Source organism: Gasterosteus aculeatus, chromosome 4 (genome assembly GCF_964276395.1).
Source record: "Gasterosteus aculeatus chromosome 4, fGasAcu3.hap1.1, whole genome shotgun sequence".
Lineage (NCBI taxonomy): Eukaryota > Metazoa > Chordata > Actinopteri > Perciformes > Gasterosteidae > Gasterosteus > Gasterosteus aculeatus.
The window spans coordinates 33,846,466-33,874,046 of NC_135691.1; the positions used below are offsets into that span (position 1 = coordinate 33,846,466).

A 27,581-nucleotide genomic window follows, 5' to 3' on the forward strand; every position below is an offset into this window, starting at 1 on the left:
TGCGTCGGAGCGACCTGGTGCAGCGCGTCCTCGGGTGGCACCGAATGAAGCAACGGTGCCTCTCGAACAGTTCTGTTCGTCAATAACAAACCGAAAATGGATCAAATAAACATCCGACCGCCTTAGAACCCTCAGCAACGTTCTCCTAATCCCCCCCCCCCCCCCCCCCCCCCCCCCCTCAGATGGTTCTTCGGCGGGCCAACTTTAAGCCGCGGGCTCAACGAGAAGAGAGCAGATACAAATAATGAACAGCGCGATATGAAGGAAAACAAAGACGCAGATTAGAGCTCTTTGAGGCCGCTGTTTGATTTAATCTCTCTCCGGATTCTTCTCCCACGATGAAGCGATTACCCTGATCTTGATTTAGTAGAAGAGCGGTTGTACAAAAAGTGTGTGCCATCGCTTTATTAAAGAGGGGAATGGGACAAGAATGATTCACCGATGCTTCTGTAGTTAAGTTATGAGTTGTGAAAAAAAAGAACAAACTGTTAATTTCCCTCCTCGTGGAAAATGCTGCGGAGCATCGCGGCCAAAAGTCGATTACGCGTCTTGGAGATGTGATTTACGTCTAATGTCTCCACGATGTTTGTGACAAGCCCGCGTTCCTGTTTATTTAACACTTATTGCAGCAGCGTTGTTCGCACGACGAGGAACGTCCTTAACGGCTCTTTAGCGTTTTACCACTCGGGTGAGAAACACGGGAGCGTTTGGTTGTGCGTCACTGGAGGAGTTTCTGTGATGAACTTTAAAACCAACCCAAACGTTAAAGCGAATGCCAGGCGAGGACATCTAAAAAAAAAAAAAAAAAAAGAAGGGGAAAAAAACAGCCAACCAGATGTTTTCATGACCTGGCAACCCAAAAGAATTTATTTTTTAAGTGTAAATCAATATTTCTGGACAGAAGCTTCTTCACATATGAAGTTGAGTAGAACAATCTGGGTTTGTGGCCCGTTCGTAGCCTCCCTTAGCACGAGGACATGGACACGGGTCTCTGCATGAACCCCGTCGTTTTATCTCGATGCCCACCGTGTAAATGCATCTCTTTTTGCCCGAGGACACGGCGTACCCCGTGACCTTGTGACCCCCGCCCCACCCCGTGGCCCTGACACGGACGAGTCGAGATGACGCAGCGCTCGAGAATTTGCGGCGGAGGCGCACTAATCTCGCCTGGAGCCCTCGGCGGTTCCCGCCCGTCTCCTCGGCAGCTCGGCCCGGTTCCGCGCGCAGCAGATCGGCATCCTGGCGAAGGCGTCCGCGCCGGATTTGTGGATTTTAAAAGGTGCTGGACGCAGAATGAGATTCGATAAATTGGAGATGTTTGCATGTTTGGGTGTTCCTGCACGTCAAGCAGTAGATCCACTTGCTTTAACACCCCCCCCCGCATAGACAGGGGGTTTAGGATCGAGGCCGCAGCGGGGCTTGGTTTACCCGACGCGCCGACCGACGCACACGGAGGTGATTTGTCCCCGATCTTCAGGACACGTGAAGAGGGAAGAGCGCGTCCGTCAGCAGAGGCGCGCCTTGGTGGAGGTCCCGGTGACCTGGAGCTCCACCAAGGCGCCGGTGCCAGCGCAGGCAACGCGATACCTAAATCATGCATAATTAGCTCCTTCCCTTTGCTTAATAACAGATGAAGATAAATGGCTTCCGAGAATTTTCCAAATGGAAATAGTCGGTTTGGAATTAAAAAGCTAAGAAATCTCCTATAAGGTCATATTCTCTCTCTCTCTCTCTCTTGCTGACAATACTTTTATTTAAATAAAGTTTAAAATACAGGACTTTTAAAAGTACTTTCACCAAAGAAGCAAACTAAATACTTAACAAAGTATGTGTTGAAGACATTATGAAAATATTTGTTTTATATATTCTTTTACATGATACAGGAAACACTCAAACAAATGTGCCACCACACAAACAGACTTTACGTGTTCTTTGTAACAGTAGATCTCATATATTCACACGGGCCAAAGGTGCATCCTTCTGTTTCTGCAGGACTTTCCTCGGATTAGCTGAACTTCTCCAAGGCGCTCTGAAGGGTCTTCAGGTCTTCTCTCAGCCGGCTCAGGCTGTCCTGGATCTTGCCGGGCTGATCCAGAACCTCCACGCTGCAGGTAAAGGGGTCGTAGCGAACCGCAAAGGGACGCTTGATGGTGGCAGAGTATCTCCTGTGGACGTGAACGAAACGCACCGGGGCGATGAACAGAGGCAGGGATACAGAAGTGTGCACAAATATTAAGAGAAAACGTCATTTAGGGGTAACTCCACTCTGTAAAGGACAACATTAAGAAGAGAAGCCTACGGAGAAACAAGAACTTATCCTCAACCTTTCCATTGATTGACAACCATGAGATAAGTGTAAGTGTGCAGACCTCATCTTGGTCTTGGCGTCCTCGAAGCTCTCCGAGACAAAGTAAACCGGCTGGTAGGTCTGGTCCTGGTACGGCTGCGTCGCCATCTCCTCGGGGTTAAACGGCTTGTACTCGGGCTCGTTAGACAGCGCATACTGGAGACGGGGGTCAAAGGTCACGGGCTGTAGGTACCCCCCCTCCCCCCGGCGACAACAAAACAGGAATACGCAGCGAAACGTTTGCACTAACTGACCACGAGCTCCCCGTAGGACGACAGGAGTCCGGCGCCGTAAGCTTTCACCGCCCCGTTCTGCTTGCAGAGGCCGAACTCCACCGTGAACCAATACAACTGATGAGGGACAAGAAGTGTTTTATTTAGGCCACTAGGCGGCAGTGAAGGCCCACTGCGCGACACGGGGAGCGCTTCTTTCCCTCAGAGGATGACCGGTTCGTATCCAAGGTTCGGTCCAGAAGAAGTCAAACAACGCAGCAGGTAACGTGTGAAATGATTCCAGCACAAAGACAGATGGTACAAAATGAGAATCGCTTTAGGTTGAATTATCCTTTACTTAAAAAACGGCACTTCAGGAACCTTTTTTTGTAGTTTGTAGTACAAACCTACCGTCGAGAGCTTCTCAATGTCTTCATCTGAAGCTCCGAGCGAGGCCAGTCCAATCTCCTGCAATAGTGCAAGGGAAATAGAATGAAAGGTCCGACACCCCAGACCCCCCCCCCCCCCCCCCCCCGATGACGTCACAGGAAGTGACCTGGCGGTACGCGGTTACCTGGGAGAACTGCGCAAACTCTTTGTCCGCCAGCATGGGGATGTGGCCGAGGAGTTCGTGGCAGCAGTCTCTGTGGGAGCGGACGGAAGCGGGGTCGAATGAATGAACGAATGAACGAATGAATGAATGAATGAATCGGGCCTGACACGATGACTCACGGCTCGGGGGAGTGCATGGGCGCAGAGGAGTGGCGGATGTACTGCGTGCACTGAAACACCCTGAAGGCCAGACTGCACAGGAAGTCTCTGGCCGACAGCAGGCCGGCGACTGGACGCAGCTGGAAACCGGTTTTGCCTGAAAAGCCGCAGAAAAAATATGCTTATGAGCCCACATTTTATGGCATCGTTGGTCCCTATCGTCATTTAACTGCCCCCTATACTACCTGGTTTCTCATCTCGCTCACCTTTTCTCCCAAAGACACTAACACCTCCCCCAGAATTCTACTTCTTTACCATGTCCCGCAGAGACTGTCCTGGATCTAAAGGTTCCCGTCACCTTTGAGGAAGGCGGAGACCTCCCTGAGCTGAGGGATGCGGTCCTCTCCGTAGCCGGCCTCCTCCTCCAGCTGCTGCAGCCCGTCCAGGAACTGCCTGCAGGCCAGGCCGGGATAAATGCCCCTCAGCTGCCGGTAGACGTGCCTCCTTTCAACACAGCGATCACGCACACCATTACGCACGGTAATCTTGCGCCCCCCCCGGCCCTTTTTGTAACCTGCGCTTCCTCCTCACCACGTGGACACTTCCTCTGCCGTGTACTCCACGGTGGGCAGCGGCTCCCCCCTGTGACAGAGACGATATCCCACGTAAGAGAGACGGCGCGGCGGCTCATGGAGACGGAGGAGCGCCCGACTCACTGTTTGTGCGTGAAGGCGAGCTCCGAGATGAAGGCCCGTCGTTTTCTGTACTCCGGATCGCTGTGTCCCTGAGGGACAAACCAATAAGACACGACATTAGTACAAATCGGCCTACATGTCATTAAAAACTGAGATCCTGTAGCAGATGAACGGAGAGTCTCACTGGATGATCCTGGTCCATGTCTGGATCAAATTTGGTTATTAACATGTTGCACCTGTCGAGGTCTTTTATCTGTCGGGGGAACCATGGAACTGTGACGAGAGGCAAAAGATGTAATTAATGCTTTTGTCATATGAAAGGACCAGTAATTGGTTTTAAGTGTTCAATGAAACACGACAACAAAAAAGCGCAGTGATGAAACCGTGCACCCTTTTCCTCCGGGACGGAGCGCACGTCGTCGACCACCCTCTTCAGTGAGTTGACGAAGACGTCCAGGTCGGAGCTGTGCACCTCGCACTTCATGAAGAACTCCAGGTCAGTGGCGCCGTTCTTCGACTTCCTCCCCGGGCGGCTTTCGACGTGGAGAAGTTTGGCCTCGAACGTCTGTGGAGGACCAAGGTTATTCTTTCCGTGCAAGAAGAAGCTCCTCACTGGCTTTGTAGTCGCGTTTTTGTCTTTGTTATGAGGAAATGTGAGGGGCTACAACCTCAACGCACCTTTAACTTCAGGTGATGCTACATTACATTAAAACACGTTTACACCAGTAATGTTACTGTTGCAGTCAGGAATTAGAGATAATAAGCAGTGCGCATTAGTGTAATTAACTAAGCATTTACTCAATTAGGCCTTTTTGTATTTTAAATCGCAGCGTTCTATTTCACATAAACACATGACATCATTGTAGGATTTTTGCCTTTTTAATAAAAATCGATTAAAAAGGTGTTTTTTGGACGCAGTAAAATAATCGTACCTCGAAAATCTTCCCGGTCTTGAAGAAGCCCGCGTGTTTCTCCCCGCTGAGGGCGAAGAGCACGTTGATCGTGACCCGGCCGTCCTTCTCCTCGAACACGAGGCCGTCGGCGTGCCGGGAGGGCCCCGGGGGGCCCGCGGAGCCGCTGCCGCGCTCCCGGCGAGCGTCCTCGATCAGGCTCTGCTTCCTCCCGGCGAACGGTGGCGCCTGCGCGCCGCCCTCCGTCTTCATGGCTCCGCCGCCGCAGACTCCTCGGGTTCGGGACCGCAGCCAAATTGGATGCGCGCCACCGACACCTGCGCGCTTAAGTAGAACCGTCATCAGAGGCTCCATGGAGATGAGTCGGGCTCTTCAGGGCCTGATTTACGTCATGATTATGTCTCTTCTGGGGGCCCAAAAAAAAAAGGGGGAGGTGACAACAGACCACAAAATGAGTCATAGAAGAGAGAGAGGTTGTTGTTGTTAGGTTATTTATTTATTATTATTATTTATTTAAGTGCATCAAGCGCAGTTCTTCTGGATTTGTGGAGATTAAGCGGTTTTTGTTGAACACGGGGACTTTCTATTAATTAAAAAAGGAATAACTCAAACTATTTAACAGATATATTTACACTAAAAATATGTAATGTTATGGTATTTTTGTGAGTCCATTTCTCTCACTTTAAAAATAATTATATCAATTCATGACATATATCATTTTATTCTATAAAACCTAGTTTCAATACATTTTGAATATTTTCCAATTTTATGTTTTTACCCGGCAATTGTCAAGAAGCACAACGTTTAAGCGAATTAACAAAAAACGATTGAGAAAAGCATTTAAGGGTTAATATAGTAAAATAAAATAATCTGCCATGCATATGCTTAAATAAATAAGCCATTTTATTTTTAAATACCCCAACATGTAAACTGTTTAGTTGATTCAAAAACCTTTGTTTTGCATCTTCTCAAACAAATCTTCACAAGCGTTGACCAAATAGTAGGACATATATATCAACCTTTTTTTTTATAACAACTGTTAGGACTTTTATATTTTTTACAAACTGCTGTTTTTTTTCTTTTTCTCTTTTAGACGTTTTATATAGCTCCCTTCTTAGACGCCTTATTTGTCATTGACTCATACGGATGACCATACAATATAACACATTTTAATAATATAAGACCCTAAATCTTACTCATTCATTACTTAATAACAGTTCTAATAACCCATTAATAGGTTAATTGGTTGTTCGATGTCCCACACATGATTCTGCAAGGATAATATTATTAAAATACAAAAAGGAGCTACGAGTAAAGGAAGACACACATGACAAAGAAAGAAGAGAAATGTTTATTGTTTCATCAAAACATTCCATACATACAAAACATAATGTTTTGTGGCCAAAAAAAATATCTGCATGCTGAAGAAAATCGTCACTTCTGCGGTTTTTACATAATATTACACATAAATTTTAATGTTTACACACTGGGTTTAGTGATTATTATTATCTTTATTAATACGGATATGATTGTCACTGTAATAATGCCATTATATATTTGTTTAACTACAAAGAAAGAAAAGACGTCTGAAACCTTATTGAACACAGAGATTCTCAGAGCGCTTTCGGTTCAGAGAACATTCACACTTAATCCAGTTTCTTCAGGGCTTCGCACAGTTTGTCCATCTCGCCTGAAAGAAGAAAAAAAACAATCAATATTTAGACAAAAAAAATGAACAACCTAAGGCTGTTTTTAGAATTTCTAGAATTAATACAGTGTCTTAAAGTTCCTCACTAGCAAACTGGGTTTCCTGCTAATGTCCTTTTCATATTGCTCTTAATGTATTTGTCCGTTTTACAATATTGATCCTAACGATCTAGTAGATTTTTTCATGAAGATATTCATGGGGGACCTTCTTTTCAATCGCCAGTGATAGAAAGTAAAGCGCTTGTGACCTGTGACCTTGTGAGTCTGCCGCACGGCACCGTTCTTTGTGGGCTGGTCAGTAAATCAGTGTGACATCGATGATGATTGTTACGCACTGTGGATGCTGTCGGCCAGGTTCCTCAGCTGCTGACTGTTGTCCAGCACCTCGATGCTCTGGGTGTAGGCGTTGTAGCGCACCGTGAAAGGCCTCGGGATGGTGGCCGCAAATTTCCTGTAAGGAGGAAGTGAACGTTTAAAACAAAAATATTCTACTTGATCCTTCTGTGTGTGTGTGTGTGTGTGTGTGTGTGTGTGTGTGAGATTCACTCGCCTCACTCTCTCTTTGGCGTCCTCGAAGCTCTCCGCCACAAAGTAAACGGGCTGGTACTCCGTGATGGGGTACTTCTGGAGGCTGGTCTTGGCGGGGTCAAAGGGCAGGATTGTGGGCTTGTCCGACAAGCAGTACTGAAAGAAAAAAACGAGCGTCAGTGTACGAGGACGTCTCCCCCCTCCCTCCCCTCTCTCCCCTCTTACCTGCAGCTCGCCAAACGATGAAAGCAAGCCGGCGCCGAAGGCTTTGACCTCGGAGCCCTGCTTGCACAGGCCGAACTCCACGGTGAACCAGTAGACCTGAGGACACGCGCGAGGTCAGCGCGTGTGACTGTTGTCGTCGCAAGTTCACACCAAAGCAGTTTAACAGCAGTTTAATTAACCTTAAAGTTGCACGAATAACCACCAAAAGTAACCAGAAGGAAGGTAAATCCGTACGCCGTACTCACAGTGGCGAGTTTCTCGATGAACTCATCGGGGGCGGCGAGGGAGGCCAGACCGATTTCCTACACGGAATAAAATCGACAAAGCAGAAAAATAAAAAAAAAGTTCACAAAGATCACAAACGTTTCATAGATTTGTGTGTTAAGATGCAACTTTATTGATCCTCTCTGGAGAAAGTACACGTTTCAGAGGTCAAACAACACAGAGGATATGATGCAGTCTAAGTTAGAAGCCCATGATTTGTTATACATTATCATCATGACACTAACTTTGCTATCAGCTCATTAATCGTGTGTGTTTCCCGTTTTTTCTCTGACGGGTCGCCTGGTTACCTGTGAGAATTGGGCGAAACTGGAGTCGGCAAACAGAGGAACGTGTCCCAGGAGCTCGTGGCAGACATCCCTGCATCAGAAACCAAAACCACTCCTTAAAATCAATCCAAACGTGTTTTTTTCCCCCTCTTTATTACGAGCAGAGTCTCGGGGGGGCACTCACGGCTCAGGTGTGTAGGTGGGCTTGGATCCGTGGCGGATGTACTGCGTGGAATGAAAGACGCGGAAGGCGAGCCCGGCCAGGAAGTCCCGGGACGAGAGCAGGCCGGCCACCGGGCGAAGCCGGAAGCCTGTGCACGCTGCAGGGAGGAGAGAGAGAGGAGGGGGGAGAGGGGGGGCAGGTGAGTGTCTGACCGGGTTAGATAACAGCCAGTAAGAGGGGCAGGAAGTAGGGCCTGTAAACCGGTCCTGCCCCCCCCCTCTAAGTCCATGGAGCAACGGGCCGCTCACACTGCAGGAAGCGGGACACGTCCTCCAGCTGCGGGATGTTGTCCTGCCTGTAGCCGCAGTACTGCTCCAGCAGGGGGAAGACGCGGTTGTGCTCGCGGCAGGCGTGGGTCGGGTACAGGGTCTTCAGCTCCTTGAACACCGTCCCCCACGTGGCCTTCTCCTCCGCCGTGTACTCCACCCGAGGGATCGCCTGGCCGCTGGGTGAAAAGAAAAAAGGACACCGGGAGACTTCAGGTGCGGTTTCAAAGGCGTGAGAGCAGCGCCTCTGCTGTTATTTATCTACATACGCCCCCGTGGGTTTATGCTCGGGTTTTGCCGTGCCGGTGAAAAGAACTTCTCAATTGTGCACATAAAGAAACAAGGGCCCCTAAAAGCATAAAATCAGGAGCGACCTCTCAAACTAAAGGAGTAGTTACTGTCTGTAGTTGTAGGCGATGTCGGCAAACTCCTTCCTGCGGACTCTGTACACTGCATCTGTGAAGCCCTGCACACACACACACACACACACACACAAAGGAAGGCCACGTTAGATCTCATGGCCACTCACAGCTAAATCAAAGAGTGGAAATCCTGTGCTGAGGCGAAGCCCTGCGGCCTCTGACAGCATCATGCACTCCGTCTCTAATAAGACTATGCAAATACGTGTGCAAATGAAGCCTTTGTAGAGGTTTTTCCGCTCACGATGAATGCACTTCGCTTTAATGGCGGTGGCAAAAGGGAGCAATTATCTATAATTATAGGGGCTCAATGAAAGCAATGACATCAATTTGTGTGTCCAGGTAGTTTTCCATTAGAATGGACGGCAGAGTGCGGCCTGTCATCTCGGCAGCCCCTTCTTTCATGAGACACGTGGGCGGGAGTGGACACGTATTCACACCCGAGCATGCACACACACACACACACACACACACACGCGCGCACACATGCAGCGGCAGGATGTGGCTCGCACGCAGTGATGGATGAGTCGGTCCGTACCGGGTGATCAGAATCCAGCTCGGAGCCATAACTCAGGATCTGGTTGGCAAAGCGGTCCAAGTCCTGGATGTCGTTGGGGAACCACGGCACTGGGGAATAATTACAGCGACAGTTTATGTCTCATTCAACATGTAAATACGCCACAAACACAAAATATTGGATATTTTGTAGATTTCATTTTTCATGCCAAATAAGTCAAATGTGTCGTCACAATGACGTCTAGTCTCTTATTTTAGACTTTAAACCGTCTCTGGGTTTTAAGACGTCATCTTGGATCGCCGAATAACTGTTAGTGACATTAATTGTTGGTTGTAGCCTGAATATCGCGTGTTTCTCCGCATTAAATGAGTAACGAGGATTTCTTTTTGTCAGCGCCGTGGCATTTGGACACTCAGCAGAACAGCAATCAAGTGTCATCGGCTTGTTCATCTGGATTTATGACGCTCAAAGACACCGCGGCCCCATCATTAATCTGCATTTGTGCAGTGTGGTCCAGCCCGAGGGCCCCCGCGAGGAGACAATACGTCTCTGCCGGGCTCCTCGATAAACAGGCGCTCTCCAAAAACAGGCCTCAGATATCCCCCCCCCCCCCCCCCCCCCCGTCCACTTGACCCTGAGCGGCAGACCGCGGCGTCTCCCCCCCCCTCCCCTGCTCTCCCCGAGGTCAAAGGAGGATGCATGGTGGCCCTGTCTGTCTCCGCCTGCTGTGACCCCGCGGTGTCCTCCTGCCCAGCGTTGGCCCCGGGACGCCGCACACAGGGCCCCTCTGTTCCCGCCGGGCCTGTTGGTCCTCAGCGGCTAAACTAATGTCATTCTGGAAACCACTAATAAAAGGACGGGCGGGGAGGCGCTGGCTGTCCGTTGCCCCGTCTGACCGGAGGCTCCTGAAGCCCCGCCCACAACGCAGCAGCGCTACATTAATGTATTTGCTCGGCCATGCTAGCTGGCCGTGTGTCCAGACTGGTCCCCAGCGGATGAATCCTGCTGACTTCTCGTCCCCCCGCCACCATGAACTCATTCACTTGAAAAACTCTCCTCTCACGACTTCATTTTTGCAGCTCATTTAGTGTTTTAATGATGCCGTCATTGCGTGTGACCTCGTCCGCCCCCTTTGACCCCCGTCACACTCACTGACCCGTGTCCTTCTGTTTGTTGCGCGTCAGCTCGTGCACGTGGCCGCTGATCTGTGTGCGCAGGCTGTCGATGACCTCGTCCAGGGCCTGGGCGCAGGAGGCGTCCACGCTGATGAAGAACTCAAACTGGTCCTTGTTCATGCGCGACGGACGGGACTCGATGTGGGTCAGGTTGATGCCCTTCTCCTGAGGACGTCGGCAGGAGACAACGGTAAGACATGCGGAACAGTTCGCAAAAGTCTCATAAGATCACAAAGAGCGTGCGCGTGAGAAGCGGCACTGCCTTCATTCCACCACTAGATGGCGCCGCGGTGCCACTTTCAGGCCTTGTGGCGTCCAACCTGACCTCAGGTCAGCCGGACTGGACTCGCAGAGCAGTCGAGCCTTTTCTCGCCTTCAGCATCAACTCAAAGCCGTTGGGATGTTTCCAGAGTATTTCTGAAACTGAAGCTCGTAATGTCCGATACGCGGAGCGCCTCCAGCTCGACGAGGAATGCGTGTCTGTTTTTATTTGGCACCGTTAAAGTTGTCTTTTTTTGTTCATGTAACTTTGGGGGAGGGAGGGGGAGGACGTTGTTCTCTGACTTCCATAGGCTACGTGAAGAGGGCTGATCCCATCTGGATCCTATTGTACATTTAACAGCGTGTTTTAAGACCACGTGGTCCCACCGGGGGGGGGGGGGGGCACGCGACTGAAGAGTCCAGGTTTGCACCTCCAGCTCTTCTCTTCTTGGGCAGTTATCTGTTGCTGTAGCTTTCTACTCACATCAGATAAGAAAAACAATAATAGTATTAATCTCCCCTTTAAAACTACCGTATTGTTAGGGTAATGTTTAATCCCCCCCCCTCAGTGGGAAATACTGGTAACATGACTGCTATGTGTGGCCTGGTCCAGCTTAGCCCACCCTAAATCCTAAACCCAGTCACAGCTCTGTACCCCCCCCGACCCCTCAGTAAGAGACATTCATCCTCCGGTGGGCATGGCTGGGGGCCGCGGGCCCTCGACGCCGACTCGTCACATGATAGCCTCGCTGCCGAGGTCACGTGGGCCGGAGTCCCGGTCGGATAAACTCCCAATGCGTGTGTGTGTGTGGTGTGCTGTGGGGGGGAGGGTGGGGGGGGGGGTTAACGTGGCGACTGGAATATGGAGATTAGACCTTTCACAGGTTGAGGGAACGGGGCGAACGCGTGACGAGATGCCGCGGCTGCTCGGCTCAGAGCCGACAGGCAGAGACGTCCCGTGTGTTCCAAAGGGGGCTTCTAAGGGGACTCGTCGCGTGTTAAGTGTGTGTGTGTGGGGGGGGGGGGGGGGGGGGGGTATATTGGCCAGGGTAGGCTGGGAAGAAGAGGAGATCTGGGGGTGGAGCAGGGGGAGGATCGGGATGGTGGCAGCTCATAGGTCCACAAGGGATCCTGATGGGATCCGCCTGGACAAGGCGCCCGTGTTTACTCGGCCGCAGTCACGTACACGCTGGCAAACACGCGCTGGCGTTTTGTTTACTGTTAATTGGTAACTTTGGGATCACGAATGACCTAAAAAAGTTTCATCATCCGGTTTAGGCGCCACCTATAATTTGGGATATTGTGGGAAATACTGTATTCATGTTCTTTGCCTATTATCAGAAACGTCATATCGGATTAATATCACTGATGATTGACTGGAGGGAATATTTAACCACCGCATGTAGGAAGGTTGGTTGGCGGATCAAAGAGTCTCCCGTCGTGTTTGCACACAAACAGGCAGCAGATAAGCGCAGCTCGTTGGGGCTGCCTTCCTTTACGGGGTCAGCGGATGCACGCGAGATGTTCACCTCAAAGAGCCGCAGGGCCTTGGCCAAGGCGCCGACCTCCTCCTTCAGGGAGAAGATGCAGGAGATCACCTCGGACTTCTTGCTGGTCTCCTCTTCCAGGTACATGGAGCCCCTCCTCCTTCGCTGAGGAAGACACAGAGGACGACCCGGGCCTTTTAATGTGGACTTTATGGGCTGTTGTCACACAAGCAGGGTCACATTGAAGCAAACACCAGCAGGAGCCAATGACAGAGGGGGGAGGACCACCTGTAAGCGTTTTTCATAGTTGGCCTCAGTTGTTTTATGACGTATGAACATTTTTAAAACGCCACGCCACTTTTTAAATCAATGTCGGGTTCTCAGAAACATTATTCCCTTTGCCTTTTTGCTGACGTCATTCTGTGCGCGTGGGAGGAAGTGCGTGAAATGTGGTAATTCAGGGCCGTGACACTGCAGTCATGGTGTCTGATTTTAGGGCTTGGAGGCTTCACGCCTGTAACCTCTTGACCCATGGGATGGGCGGGGGCTAAAATAACATTTAACTAAATTAATATTTATTATTTATTTTAATAATTTTGTTTGAAGGAAATGAATGTAGATTTTTGTCCAATTTCAACTCCAGATGCCACATAGTGTGCGTGTGTGTGTGTGTGTGTGAGTGTTACATAAGTCGCGTGCACTAAGGCCCCATCATGTGCTACACACATGTACGCGCAGCGCAACACAATATCTTACAGATGTAGAAATTCCTGCACAGTCCAGATAGTTGTTTTGCATCCAACATTTCATATGGATCTTTGCTTGAGAGAAATCATGTATTTAAATGTTACATTCAACAATCCTGTAAAGGTAGTCTTTTCTTTTTTGAACGGTTTTACGTCTTTATTAAAATTTTTGACGGTATGGTGATTAAAGCAAACACCCCAATGTGACGTCTTAACGTAGCTTGTTTTTAAAATACAGTTATGGTTAAAATTGTTGCATATACTTTTTCTGTCTTCAACCAAAGTTCTATAACATGACAAACATAATATGATTATTTCTTCAAATGCATGTGGCTTATTTGACCCCCCCTGTAATCCATTTCTCAGCTGTTTTTTGTTGTGTTTTACCCCCCCCCCCACACCCACCTGCTTTGTGTTGTCCACGAGGAACATTCCAGATACAACTCGCTCCATCACCTCTGTTCCCTGATCTGACCCCCCCTCTTCTCTCTCTCTCTCCTTAAAATCACTCTTTCCTCACAGAAGAAGAACACATTAAACGCACAGCCCCTTAGTTTAAAGTTACACAATCATAGGTGATCTTTACCCCCGTGTCCGGCTCCTCGGGCCCGTGGTCTCCGTTCACTCTCTTGTATGCTGCGTCCATCCTCTTGCTCTTCAGGTGGAACAACCTCTGCGCTGCTGTGGAGCTTTAGGAGAGCCTCCCGTGCGCGGCCCCTGGCTATAAAACTCGTCGGCCCACGTGACCCCCCCGTTGGGACGGTTGTGGTAATACGGAATGACGTCGGCACATCTGGTTCTCGTTGTCCCGCGCTGGGTTGAAGTTGGCCCTGCGCATGCGCTGTAACGTTTATATTTTTTAATATTTGGCTCGTTTGTGTTGATTGTTTTTCCACTTATTGGGAACAGAACAGGGGCTCACTACTAAAATATTCTATTTAATATATTCCATTCACCTTTGAATGAGCCGCCTGGTGGCGCTACAAGAAACGACGTCATGACGCAATGACGTAACGTCGTCTGCGCGCTAATGAAGCTAGCGGCGAACGTGTGGGGGCGTGGCTAAATCCATGGCGGGTCCCAGTCTGCTCAAATGTCAGGTAACGTAGTTTGTCCGGTTTTCTTTATCTTCATTTGCATCCGTTTATGAACGTCTGATATAAAATAGGGTTTTAAGGAATATAATGCAACGTTATATATACATTATTTGATCTAATCCAAGGTCAAACCTTTCACACACCTTGAAGAACTAGACACCTGCTTTACAGGTAACCACACTCATTCCGCTGATTGAAGGAACACAAAAGACATTATATAAAAAATAAATAAAATAGAATTGCCTACTTTCTTATGTAAGGGAATAGTATAAAAGAGACTGTGAGGTCTGTTTGATCTGCAAAGTGTAATTAATAATGCCGGCCGTTTCTTTGATAATTTCCACGTATGTTACGTGACAAGAAACGTCATGCTCGTAACATTTGGCTTACTTGTGTAAAGGTGGTCGTGAGGCTCAGGTAATAACTCAGGAAGCCCCTTCCTGCAGCCATCTACCTGCTCAGGTGTGGAATCAGGTGGGACAAATCATGTGTCAAACAAACAGAATTTAAACGAAGACAATCCCTGTTTTTGTAAAACAAGACCAAACGCAATGTTGACCCCGTTAAATACAAAAGTTAAATTGAGGGCATTTTTTTATTGAGTCCATATACAAACAAACAAACCCGTCCCCACCTGACTGGGAGGAGGGCCACACGGGGGCCACACGGGGGCCACAGGAGGGCCACAGGAGGGCAGTGTAGGTTTGGTAATGTTGAGAGCACATTAAAGCTCTGAGTAAAACCGGTTTACAGGAGATCAGGTAAAAGTACTGCGTTAGAAAACCCCAGAGCGATTCAAATACTGTTGTAAATGTTTGTATTTATTTCTTGTGTTTTAAATTGGTCGGATGGAAAAATGTACAATTAAAACTGCAGCCGTCAAAATCACTTTATGTAAAATGACTTAAATCTGCTTCTTCTTGCCGAGTGGGACCCTGTTGGAAAATGCGATAACGTCATGTCATGATAAGGGGGGTTTAGACTAAAAAGGTATCGTTAGTACAACAACTTGTGTGTGTGTGTGTGTGTGTGTGTGTGTGTCCGGTGTCCAGAAGGCCACTCGGTGTCCCATGATGATCAGGTGTGTGTCTCAGGATAAAGAACATGACTTCCTTGTACAATGAGAACGCACAAAACCTCCCTGTTCATGATACCTTATCCCAGTAGTATATGTGGGCATTGGAAAAGAAGACCTTTGAGTAGCCTTTAGCGCATGACTTGTATGTGTGTCAACTCGGTCTCCTGTTTGCAAACGTTAAATATCCTGTTTCGTGTCGAGGTGAGAATCTTTCAAACATAATTGGTCCTTCGAGCCGAGTTCTCAAGAACTCTTTTTTCCTCTCAAGGTTTGGACCTGAAACTGTGCACACTGTGAAAAGAGTCTGGGGCTCTTTTCAACGTCCTATAGTCTGCCACAGGATTAGTTTGGTAGACTGAGAGGCCAGAATCCGCTTGAGTTAGAATGGAGTGACGAGATCCATTTTTACTATTAAAACCGGACCAAATATAGAAATTTGGTTGGTTCTGTTGTGCCGTGACAGTAAGTCGTACAAACGGAACTCGGCTTTCTATTAACCGGATACAGTCCTAGAAAGTAGTTTTAGATAAAAGTGCTAATAGATGATAATAATAATAATAATAATAATAATAATAATAGCATAGTAGTACCGTATAGGGACCTTATGTAGAGATTTGGTTATTTTGAGCTGTGTTGAATTAATGGGCCACTATGTGTGTGTGTGTGTTGCTCCCTGGACGGCCCCCTCGCGTTGGACAGTGGATGGAGACCCTCCCCACTGCGTCATTTACTGTCTGCGGTGGGCACTGAGACAATCGCTCATTTATCCGGAGAAGTGGTGCAGTGTGCGTCCGCAGCGGCCCTCCTCGCGTACTGAAGATCCATTCTAACACTGACGATTAGCCAGATGCGTCGGTTCGTCCTCAGGCCGAGAGGAATGAGCTCTTTTACACGCTGCAGCTGTCCTCCATTAAAAAAAAAGTTTAGTCCCGATTGTGCAACTTTCTTCCTAACTGAAAAAAGTGCATGTGGACTCGAGTCGGAGCATCGCTCTGCTGCACGAGCAGCGTGGGTGCTTAGAGCTGATAACCTGTCGCCAAGCCCCGAGCTTCCTAATTGTGCTTTCATGAGACGCCGTTGATTAATGGACGAGTTGACGGACGTCCCGTGAATGTCGTCCACATGTGCGCTGACCGCAGGGGGGGGGGGGGGGGGGGGGCTGAGGAATCCACTCCAGCCCTCCAGCGGCATTGTGGAGGCTCTTTTCTGAGAGCAAGAGAGGAAAGGGGACGGGAGGCGAGGGGGGAAGGGGGGAGGGGGGGGGGGGGGGGTAAGAAAAGGAGCAGAATAGAGAATTAAACTTTGGGGCTTTCGGCAGTGCTGTTGTAAAGGGGAGTGAATGAGAGCGGGGGGGCCGTGCAGCCAGCCACATGGGCCGTTCTCACTCGGGATAATGGAGGCCTTTCTGGGGTCCTTAACCCCCTTGTCGCATGCTGGGAACGGGCAGCCGCCGCGCCCGCCGCCCGCCGCCCGCTACAGGCACGCTCGGACACGCTCAGCCGCCGGATAATTGAATTTCTACACCCCGGGGGGGGAAAGTCGCCCGCCTTCTCTCCGCTACACGTGGGCCTGACAGCGACTCTCCCAGGATCAACGTCTCAGGCCGGGCCGAGGGCCCGAGTTCGGCCCCCACGGGGGGTTTTAACAGGAGAGGCAAAACATCTCCACACCTGTCGGACGCAGTGCTAGGACACATGTTTACTGCGCCCGCCATGTTTGGCATCGCCAGCGTGTTAGCATTTAGCATTTAGCGTTATCACAGGCCCCCCGCGTTCACCTGGCTCGCTTTATTGGCGTCTTCTGCCTCGTGAGAGGCGTAAATCAATAATGTAAAGAGACGGGATGCGACCCTCTGTTAATATTGTGTGGATTTAGTGTTTCTGAACATTACAAGTTTGGGTTTATTCCTCCAATTGGGTTTAACCGACGGCACGATAGGAAGGCTTTTAGTGGCAGAGCGGGCAACTGATAACAGAGGCGTAGTGTCACCTGCAGGTGGATGATGTTTTGTGTTGCCTGTTTCCTACACATGTGATGAAGATGGGGATTAGATTCGACGTCCCTAACTGAGGGGGGGGCTGTTAAGGTTGTGATGCATTGTTGGCGATCCAGATCCTTGCTGCTTGCCCTCCGGCCGATGATCCGGCGAGGCGGAGGGAGGACGTGGTTCAGCGCCCTCGCCGGCTCTCTGACCAAACACAAAAGGTGTTTCCGCCCCGCGGCCGCGCTCACTTTCACCTGTCAGTCAGACTTTCTCCGTCACCCGGAGTCCATGGGGGGGAGGCTCCAGGTGAGCGCCGGCTCCGCCCAGAGGGCCTCCTCGTCATCAGTGTGCAGATACTCAAGCGTTGGCAAAAATCTGGCATTTACTGCAGTTTGTTGTAAAAGTGTTTCCATTCAGTGTTTGTATTTTAGGGGAGAACATGAGAAATTAGAACGTATTGGTCATTCTTTTGTTATACTTTCAGGAGATATATATATATATATATCATCAGGTGTGCGTTCGGCCTTCTGAGCTGTCCTTGGGTCTGTTTGCCCAGCCGTCACCTGGCAGGACGCCCCGTGCTCGATGAGAACTCTGTGACGCACCGACATCCACGCCACTCGTCACGCAAGGCCCCCGACGCGCCCCGAACGCCGAGGGGGGGGCGTCGCTCTGCGGCAGGCTCATCAACGGGCCGCTTCCGGCTGCGTACGTGCACAATGCGAGTCTCTTCAAGGGTATCGATGATACGCGCAGCTTATAAAAGGCATCGTGGGAGATTTTTTTTACTGAGGAGGAGGCAGATATGTAAAAAATAAGTGTATAATTTGTAAATTCTTTCTACAACACCAAAGACGAGTTCAACAAGTGTCCTCAGAGCGAGCAAAGCGCTCCAAATATGCACTCCGACCGCAAATCTCTCTCCACCAGCAGAGGACGACATCCGCCTGGCAACCTCCCCACACCCCCCTCCATCCCACCACAACCACCCTACCCCTCCCTCCAGTCAGCCTCCTCCCCGTCCCCAGCGACCGCCCCTCCCATCAATGCTAATCCCCCCCCCCCCACCCGTGGTTGCCCTGGAGACGGCTCAGACGAGCAGGTGATGCATTGACAGGGAGCAGATGGTCCCCTGTGGAGGTAAGCGAGGCCGAACAATGCTTCCATATTCATCATAAAGTCCCGCTCACTCTCCACGCCGCCCTCCTTCAACTGCGCGTAACTTCAGCTCTCAGTGACGCACACTGATCCCGCTCATTCTGGCGGCTGGGCTGATGATGCCGTGACACTCGTGGTGGCCGCGACCTGCTATTGACGGCGCCTCGGAGAGAGAGAGAGAGAGGGGGGGCCTCCCCTGGCTCGTCTCTTGCAGGTGTTTTCGGGCTTTCCGTCGCGGTAACTCACTCCTCAAAAGAAGCTCCGCCTCTGTCCCCCGTCCCCCCTGGAGATAAAGCGGAGACACCCCTCTCTCGCCGTCCCTTTCTCTCCGCTAACTCCGGAATAATCCGGCAACAATACAGGGCTCTGAGGCGGTGTGCAGCGATTCGCCGGAGGCCCGGCTGGGTTTTTTTTTTGGGGTGATGCAGAGGGAGGGGGGGGGAGGGCATTATGGAGATCAGCCTCTACATGTAAAACACCGCATTTATACATTTTTAAACTTTTTTTTTTCCCCTTCTTTTTATCGGAAACAAGTGGCAAAGAAAAAGGGCACAATGGAGTCCACGGAGCGCTCCGCTTAACCCTGCACACCTGGAGCACACAACGCCCCCCCCCCTCATCATCACCCGCACCGCAGCACCTATCAATACGAGCTGTGAGGAGTTCGGTGGGGTTTGGTGGGGGGGGGAGGGGGGGGCGCCTGCATTCAGGGCCTGACTGTGATAAAGACGCACAGCGAGGAGCCATTCGAGGGGCCTGTGCCCATAATGGAGTCACTAATAGGAGCCCATTCAGCGGGGAAAGTGTTTTCTGGAGGAGGAAAAAAAAAGTTTTGGGGAAGCAACAATCACTTTGTCTGCTGCCTTGTGTATATAAAATTTATGCAGCGCCCCCCCCCCCCAAACTCTTTTTTGCTGTCTTTTTTTTTCTTTCTTTCTTTAAAGAGCGTCACCCGTGAATAGGCGACATGCATAGTTTGGAGTCTTCCTTTCATCCTTACTCGAAAATAAATTCAATGGTCTGTTCTCGAGTGAGTCCGGTCCGCTCTCTTTTTCGCCTCCTTTCTCCATGAAACTGTTCACCACAGGTGGCCAACTTTTGCTTAAAGTATCTTTGCGACTGGTTTTCATGAAGTCTCTGTGCCGTATTTGTCACTTGAGTGCTGATGTGCGGTAAAATGACCTGCAATGTAATGTGGGTGTGTAGTGAACAGATGTGAGAAGTACAGCGGGGAGAAAAAGTCATTTTGCAGGTTGAATTTTTATTATAGATACTCAACAAATCCAGATAATTACATTGTATGATGTAAAATATATATATTTTGCAGTTTATTGCATAGCAGCTAGAGAAGTCTTTTAGTTTTAGAGTCCAGCCTGGAGGGTAAAGAGTCGTATCTTCAAATTCGGTTTGCTCTACAACGCTAAGCATAAGTAAAACCCTAGACGCTGGCTGTAAAACCCCGGGTAGTGGTAGTGTGACACCTGCAAATACCCCAAAACCGCCCACAATCTATGTTTATTTAGGACCTCATAGCTGACGGAGAACATTTATAATACACAGATAAAAAAAACTGATATTTAAGAGTCACGAAGATGTGACAAAACCCAATTCCAGCTGGAACTGGATAAAAAAGAAGCAGCATTTAGTGAGAACTTGCATCCAGTTTTGAAAGCTCTCATTTGGAGTTTCAACAAAGTTGATTCTGCAAAAACACTTAAAACGTGGAGATCACTGAAATGCACGACATCGTCCGGCTGTCATTCAGGCCTTAAAGCTGCAACTGCTATCGGCTTCTAGCAACCATACTTGTATGCAGCCCCCCCTGTCCTCCCTTTGGTCCTAACGGCACCAGGGGAGCCAACCTCGTGGGTGAGCTGACTAATCTTGAAATGCTGGGGACCATATTGAAAAGAGGGGGGAATGAACTGAGAAATCCTGGGACCATATTGTGCCGCGTGTCAAAGGGCTTAGCTGACAGATTGATGAGATGAGGAAATAACGGAGCAAGGAGGGGGGGGATGCGTTGCATGGCGAGGCAGCGGTTGGAGTCGGAGCAGGAATTCCCGCGGGCCCGCCGGGCCGAGCGGGCGCAGGTCAGCGCTCTTTGATTCCGACAAAGGGCAGCACGCGGTGGGCCGGCCCGCTCGCCTCGGAACAGCAGGAAAGCCCTTGTAATTGTGTTTTTATGTGTTCGGGGAGAGGCTTTGTCAGCTTTTGTGTGCTGATGTATGTGTTTATTTGTGTGCCCGTGGCAGCTTTTCTGCCTATTTTGTTGTCCGTCTGAGAAGAAAAGGTCATAAGAGCACTTTTATTTTGTCTAAACGCGGACAGTAGTGGTAAACTCTATTTCCAAGCGGTAAATTGACACTAGTTGCTGAATTTGTGTCAAATAATGAACAACTTTTGATAAGACATCATAAAAGCCACATGTTTGTTTAGCCTTTAACATTATAATACACCGGACTTCCGGTTGAAACTAAGCGAGAGAAAACAGTTGAGGATTATAAGGGAAAGTCAAGCAGTGAGTCTACCAAATAAAACCCACCCGTTTGCAGTATTGATTCTCCAATCAAAACTGCACGAACTCGACTTGAAAAGATACTAAAACTTCTCCTCAAACATTCACATTCGTGCCACAAAACCACTGCGATCTCCAACCTCACGTCCCCTCGCACAATGCATATCCCGGCAGTGTCTTAGCAACCGGTATTGTGGCGTCTTGGATTACCCCAAAAAGCAGCGCGGAGCCCCCCCGCGGGGCTGAACAGGGGGAGAGCCCGGGCAGAGAGGGAGCTTCAGGAGGGGAGACGTCAGGGAGGAGTTGATCTCAGATGGTCCGGAGGGGCTTTGGTACACGTCTTAAATCGGGCTTATGTGATCGGAGCGCTTTCATGTTTCTTCCGCTTTTTCATTTCTTTGTCAGTTTTCCGAGAAATCAAACGACGCAGATTCTTCTTTTTAAGTTCTTCCTTTCACTCCTTGTGGCCGAGGCGGGACACGAGTGCGTCACCTCTGCAACTGTTTGGTCCGGTTGCCACGGACACACTGACCGCTCCACCCGCTTCTCCACCACCCTTGTTAATATTGCACCCGGAGCGTTTTTTTTTTTTTTCTATCCCTGCACTGCAAATCTTAAGCTCAAACACAAGTCGCTCTCCAGACAATAAGCTGTGATTGGAGATCCAGATAGAAGGCTGTTCACAACCTGCACACACACACACACACACACACTCCTCGGAGCTCTGATTTGTGCAGTTGATAGGGTCCATTGTTTTCCTTAGAGCTGGCCACTATATTCCCCGTAATGTAATTAAGCCCAGGAGGTTTATGGCCGCCGTACAGCCGACCAGAACCCGATCCATGTTGTGTCTGGAGTCGGCCTGAGAAGCCGTCCCTCTGTCCAGCTGCTCCCGATCTCTGTGCTCTGCAGCGCTCTTCACTTCCTAATTGAAAGCTTTGGTCGTCGTCGTCGGCCACGTTTCTCTGTTCCACGTGGAGGTTTAACTTTGTTATTTCCCTGCTGGGTTTTGCAGCTCGTGTGCTGTTTTTTTTAACTGGTGGCCGAGGGAAACGATGTGCATGAGAAAGTTGCACCGGTTTAGCAGGGTTGTAATCATTAACGGGAATGAGCTTTTTAAATACAGAACACTTTTCACCCTCCCACAGAGCTTCCTCAGGTCCTCCCCCCTCAGTCAGTCGGCTACAAACCCCTGAAGGTGTATTCTGCAGTCCTTTGTTCTCACTAAGGGTTTCTGTTTCTGTTTTGAGCGAGAAGACGAGTGAAGCTAAAGACTAGAGCTCTTTGGACATGTCCGCTGCGGAGAGAAGAGGAGCCCCCCCCCCTCGGCGGGAACACCGAGCTTCCATTAATCAGGATTCCAAGTATCCGCGGAGGCTTCTGGCTCGTCCGCGACACCCGGCCGCCGCGAGCCCCCGGAGGCCCGACGGCCTCCGCCGCGAATGCCACGCCGACAGGGTGAGTCCCCTCAGCGCACAACCCGGCCCCTCCCCGAAACGTGCCGCTGCCGCTGCCGCCTGCCACAACCCCGATGCCCCGAATGAAAGACACGTCAAACGCAGCCGAATGAGCCCCACCGAGGGCGCACGAGAGGGAAGACCCGTAAGACCCGGAGCATCTGTCCACCTCTCTGACACTAATGAATGTTAAGTAGGTTTAGCTGCTGGTGTGCCACTGTCCCGCAGGTCATTGTTGTGGCCGGTGGTGGCAGCGGGGCTGCGCTTTTGTCGGGATGCGCCGACCCCCCCCGTGAGACGTCTAAAACGGCTGGACCGCTTACTTGGGCACACAATCCCAGCACCGATAGTCGCCGTATTGATCCGCCTTTGGCAGCAGATTAAAGCATAAAGGAGCTCTGTCCGGCCAGCAGGGGGGGGGGGGGACCCCCGCTGACTCCAGGAGCTCATTTCAGGGTCACGGAGTCCTTGCAGCCCCCTGACCCCGAACCCCGACGCGAGCACACAGAAAACAGCGGTGCGTGGCAGGACAGAAGCCTTTCGAGGGGTGAACCCCATTAAACGGGATTGGTCGGATGCTCACATTCACGGCTCATTATAGCTGACCCCGGGGCTTTCTCCCCCTCAATCTGGGGGACCGTCCCATTCTATCTGCGCCTCTAACCTGGCCCGAGGCATGCTGAGGTGGTCACACTCGCCCTTTGTTGGCCATTGATGGCCGGGCCGCTTGCTCGATTGTTTTTCTGAGCTGGATCTCCCGATCAGCTGTGGCGGCGGCTGCATTGTCCACTTCCTGTGGTGCGCTGTTTTAAAGATTTTGTCATCGCTTTAGAAACTGCGTCGCTCTTTTGTTCTCGAAGGTGGTGGGTTTATCGACAGAGCTGGCGGCTGATTTATGTGTATCGATCCTGGAGCCTTCACTGCAGTGGAGTCGAACTGATAGCGTTTACGAGTGAAGGCAGAGATGTTTCTCACTTCTTCGGCCTCAATGCACCGAAGGGGTTTTGGGAATAAAAACAGTCTGCGACTGGTTCCCTCTAACCACTGTCCCGGTATGGATTTACCCTTCATGCACAGTTAGCCATAACCGCTAACTTCTGAACATATGAAGCATTTAGCAGCTACAGAAACAGATACAGGAGTTGGTAGAAGTTGGTAGAAACCGAAAACAGAGAGAAAAGAGCGAGAATATTCACATCAGGTGGAAAGAGTAAAAACTGATGAAGTTGTAAATAAGCAAATGTTCGCTAACATGTTAGCTGTGGTTGCAACTAGTTGCTATTCATTGTTGCAGGTTCAAGACATTTGACTCCATGGAGTAGTCATTTATGGGTTTGGGTTTAAGTTCCTCTAAAGTTGATAAGTTTAAAAAAATGGTAGGCTTAATTAAAATGTAACTTAATGACTACATTTCAAAATGTAAGAATATCCCAACTTTGCAGATGCTAGATGAGCATTAATTAACCAACGAATGTCCTGCAGGAACGTTAGAATGATCGACACGTGTATGACTGCACAACGTTGTGTCCTCGAAATCCCTCGGTGTCCCGAATGCAGCCCGGATTATTCCGGCGGGTGCGTGCATGTCATCGCCCGGGTCACTAATGTGAAACGCTTTACAGTAAACCGTGTTCCGCACGTATGTGTGTGTGTGTGTGTTAGCGTGACCTCACCAGGATGCAGCTCTGCTCCCCGGCCCCGATGCCTGCTCCCATGATTAAACGTTGATTAAATGCCTATTTATGTGCCCTGACTCACGGACGGTAAAGGGTTGGGGGGGGTAATCAGGTGAAACAGAATTAATAAAACATCCAGCGTGGTGCTCGGGAGAGGAGGAAGGACTCCCCCGAGGAAGACGGACAGATGGCGGCCCGGAATCACACGAAACGGAGTGGGAGAGGGGATGCGGAGGAGACCAGCCGCCATTCTGACCATTCGCTGTAAATTGGTAATTTGATGCAGCCCGTTTCCACCAACTCACCGTTGTTACGATCGACCCCCCCCGCTGCCTCAGATCGGCACCGCGGCACTTCCTGTCTGCCGCCCCGGTGCTCTCTGGTGTCTCCGACAGGAAGTTTGGAAAAAGGGGACACGGGCGGTGCCAGCGCGGCCCGCCGGATGATTGAAGTGTAAAAATGACAAAAAGACATAAATTGCATTTCTATAAAAGTAGCTGCTATTCCTAAAAGGTCCACTGGGGGTCCCACAAAATGCACTTGATTTCCCATTCAGCGCAACAACGGCGTCGAGGTGGACGTTCACTGGCAGAATTGGTTGGTATTCACTATTCCGCTGCAATTGCGGACTCCCGTTAAGCTCCGTTGAACACAACAGGTACGGTCTGAGGCCCACGCACAAAGGCGGTGAGATGGCCGGACCCTGACGCTGCCCCGCGAGCCTCTCGCGGCGCCCCCGAATGGGCCTCGGAGCGTCTGGCACAAGCCGGGCCGACAGCCCCATGGTCTTTTCCCCCCTGTCTGGGGGTTACGGCCCCATGAATGGAGGGCCTAACCCCGGGAGGACCTGCTCCTCTCGCTCTCCGGCGTGGAGCGACTCTGGAGATGGATGGGCGGCGGCGGCGGCGGCGGCCTGTGATGTGTCCCCCCCCCCCCCTGCTGATTGATGAGCTAACGCGGCGGCCCCTGCTCCTCGGGTCAAACCCACGCGCCCCGATGCGTAAAAAAGGCGACAGGCCGAAGCGACGAGGAGCAGACGTTGTGTGCTCGGGGCAGATGTTGGGAGAGCAGGCGCCACCGGCTCAAACCACTGGAAGAGTTCCACAGCAGCGCATTACGCAGGACAGAGGGGTTATTAATGCACTGGTGGGGGGGGGGGGGGGGTGTCTCTCACTGCGTGGCTTTACATTTGCTTTGCCAGGCTTCGCTCATTGGCGCTCCATGACGCATCTGTTTATAAGTTTCAACATGTACATGTGCCCTTCTCCTGTAATGCTTTTAAGATATTAATCAGGCGTGTTTTTTCTTCCTCGCAGAGCCCAGTTTACGTGTCTTTTGTCAGCAAGGCCATCTTGTGGGAACGAGGACTCTGCCGCCAAACCGTGAGTTTTTTCCTAAACGTCTGTTGTTTTTCGGACGCGGCGGGTTTGTTTTGCACGAATAATACGAGCAGGAAAAAAGAACGTGATGGAGCCAATATCCTTTAAGAGGGAGCTGTTGTAGCTTTGTGAATGAATGAATGAATGAAGAAAACTGGCTACAGTGTTGCAGGCGATCCCCCTTCTGCGTCCAATGAAAGTTTGACTTCCCAGGAAAACATTCCCCGGATGTCCACTAGTCTTCCACATCCATCCTGCAGGAGCGTCTTCTTCAACCCCGTCCTCCTGTTCCTCGTTCACGCAAACAGTACGACTATGTTAGTGCGCGTAACGCTGCTTTGAGAATCTAATGATTTAAAATAAGATCAAACGAAGATTGAGTTCATTATTGAGATTTTCTTAATCCATAAACAGAAAAGTGGTCCAAAACCCACTGATGGGAATTTCTTTAATCTGAAATGATTAAACCAGATCCTAATATTAACAAGTGAAAAGAAACACACACACACACACACACACACACACACACACACACAGTCCCCTTCTTCTTTCTCTCGTCCAACACTCAAAAGTCCCCACCTCTCCCCTCTGCTGAAAAGAGCCTGAGAGTGGATGTGCCGCAATTAACAGTGGTGTTGCCGTGGCGACGGCAGAGTTGTGTGGGCTGGCTTCCTGTCTTGGCCTCCGGTTAAACAAACAAGTGGAGTCGTCAGACAAAGACGCGCGCTGGTCCTCGCGGCCTCATTTACATCCCCGACGGCCTCCAGCACGTTCGCATTCAGCGCACCGGGGCCCGGCTCGGCGCTCGCCGCCGCGGAATAAATCACGAGGGCGCCGTGGCAGTAAAACTCCCGTCATACAGCAACACAACCTCCTGTCCAAACAGGCGGGAGGCGGCGTGCTTCACGCCGTCGCCCGGGACAGCAGGCTGCTGAGGGACGGAGTGGGTCAGAATGCACACGGGCCCAAACAAGGCCGCAGAGCTGCCATTTAACACCCAACATGCATGTGTGTGTGTGTGTGTGCGTGTGCGTGCTGTGCTCGGGGAGTTCAAACAAGGTTTTATGGCTATAGACAATGTAAATATATCCAAGGATTTCTAAGAACGTAACTCATGGTACACCACACATTGGGTCCTTCTCAGAGGTCAACCGTGGAGAGAAACTCACCTGTTCAGTGCTTGTAAACGTTTGTGTGGTGTTTGTGTGGAGTGCAAACCGCCCCCCAAAAGTGATGCGACAACATTCTTTAGGCTCATTGAAACATATCTGAGTAGCTCTGCCTCGAGCTCGAGGGCGGCCGTCGCAAAGGTGCTCCGCATGTTTCCTACGAGCCAATCAGAGCAGGGCGGGTTCAAAGAGGAGAAAACGTCCCGAGGCAAGAACATGTAAAGAATGTAAATACCTTGGATCACGAAGGTGGAAATTAGCACGATATTTGCGTCGAAGTGTGTGGTTTTTTTTTATAGCAGCTGAAGTATCCTCGAGGTCTCGTTAGCTCCGTTGTTTTAATCAGAAGCAGACTGGAGTCACACGTCACACGACTCCCCCAACGCACCTGCAGACGGACTCTGATGTCCACGATAAGTATTTGAATTCTCCTTCCAGCGTTGTGTTGTTTCAGTTGAGGCTTCGGGGGAATAGCTGCTCTGAGGCTGGCTGGGGTTGGGGTGTGTGTGAGGGGGGGGGGGGGTGCAGGCACATTGTCCGCCCATCGTGAGTAGAAAGTTGCTCTGAATGCTAAGCTGCATCCGAGCCTGGCTTCTGACACGAGCTGATAATCAGATTTGCTCCCCTGAATCAGCCGGCCTCCACAATGCGCTCCACTGTCCCCCCCCCCCACCACGGACCCTTCATCCACCACCCCCGCGCCCCCGCGGCAAAGCTAATTACACCCCGCAGAAACACAAATCTCCCTGATTTAAAAAGTCACTCTTTTTCAGGGGTTTAACCTTGTTAGGGCCTAAGCCCGGCTGCCTGCTTGTGCTCCGGCTCTGTGAAGAATTCTCTGTCCCCGCAGACACTGGGACATAGACACACTTCTGTCTCCGCCTGTCAGAGGGTTCACTCCGAGGCAATTAACTCTGTGTGTGTGTGTGTGTGTGTGTTATGTATGCTTGAGTGTTTAGAGGTGGTGGGTGGTTGGGGGGGGTTGGGGGGCACACGCATGTCTGTCCGCTGCAGGCCATCTGGGACTCTGGGTGACTAATAGACTTCCTACATTCATGGGGCAGCGCTGCTCGCACGTCTCAAT

General features: G+C 50.4%; 3 protein-coding genes across 5 annotated transcripts in view; 1 reads left to right on the plus strand and 2 right to left on the minus strand.

Moving 5' to 3' along the window:
• Positions 1-1,729: 1,729 nt before the first annotated feature.
• th2 (tyrosine hydroxylase 2) lies at positions 1,730-5,235 on the minus strand. The gene is made up of 12 exons (XM_040175198.2): positions 4,898-5,235; positions 4,356-4,530; positions 4,150-4,238; positions 3,987-4,054; positions 3,862-3,912; positions 3,629-3,774; positions 3,292-3,427; positions 3,134-3,203; positions 2,971-3,027; positions 2,602-2,697; positions 2,370-2,503; positions 1,730-2,165 (listed from the first exon to the last, which is right to left on the minus strand). Exons 1-12 carry the CDS (start codon positions 5,228-5,230, stop codon positions 2,006-2,008), a joined length of 1,515 nt encoding a protein of 504 aa, XP_040031132.2. The 5' UTR covers positions 5,231-5,235; the 3' UTR covers positions 1,730-2,005.
• A 979-nt stretch (positions 5,236-6,214) lies between these two features.
• On the minus strand, positions 6,215-13,797 carry pah (phenylalanine hydroxylase). The gene is made up of 13 exons (XM_040175200.2): positions 13,568-13,797; positions 12,278-12,400; positions 10,469-10,652; positions 9,334-9,422; positions 8,775-8,842; positions 8,359-8,555; positions 8,072-8,207; positions 7,909-7,978; positions 7,582-7,638; positions 7,337-7,432; positions 7,134-7,267; positions 6,919-7,034; positions 6,215-6,566 (listed from the first exon to the last, which is right to left on the minus strand). The coding sequence occupies exons 1-13, from the start codon at positions 13,625-13,627 to the stop codon at positions 6,523-6,525; spliced, it is 1,374 nt and encodes a 457-aa protein (XP_040031134.2). The 5' UTR covers positions 13,628-13,797; the 3' UTR covers positions 6,215-6,522.
• A 7,627-nt stretch (positions 13,798-21,424) lies between these two features.
• Positions 21,425-27,581, plus strand: part of LOC120818181 (uncharacterized) — a 34,127-nt gene continuing 27,970 nt past the window's right edge. For all 3 annotated transcript variants that reach the window (XM_078100503.1, XM_078100504.1, XM_078100505.1), the window contains exons 1-2: positions 21,425-22,274; positions 25,266-25,331. In XM_078100503.1, coding sequence (XP_077956629.1) covers positions 22,107-22,274; positions 25,266-25,331 — 234 coding nt within the window. In that variant the 5' untranslated portion in view covers positions 21,425-22,106. The remainder of the gene's footprint in view (positions 22,275-25,265; positions 25,332-27,581) is intronic.

Coding starts and splice junctions, on each gene's coding strand:
- th2 (XM_040175198.2), bottom strand. CDS start 5,230: ATGGAGCCTCTGATGACGGTTCTACTTAAGCGCGCAGGTGTCGGTGGC. Junction 3,775..3,861: donor GCAGAGGAAGTGTCCACGTG/GTGAGGAGGAAG, acceptor CTGTGTTGAAAG/GAGGCACGTCTACCGGCAGC. Junction 3,428..3,628: donor GGTCTCCGCCTTCCTCAAAG/GTGACGGGAACC, acceptor GCGGCTTTTCAG/GCAAAACCGGTTTCCAGCTG.
- pah (XM_040175200.2), bottom strand. CDS start 13,627: ATGGACGCAGCATACAAGAGAGTGAACGGAGACCACGGGCCCGAGGAG. Junction 9,423..10,468: donor CAACAAACAGAAGGACACGG/GTCAGTGAGTGT, acceptor ATTATTCCCCAG/TGCCGTGGTTCCCCAACGAC. Junction 7,979..8,071: donor CCCACCTACACACCTGAGCC/GTGAGTGCCCCC, acceptor TTTCTGATGCAG/GGATGTCTGCCACGAGCTCC.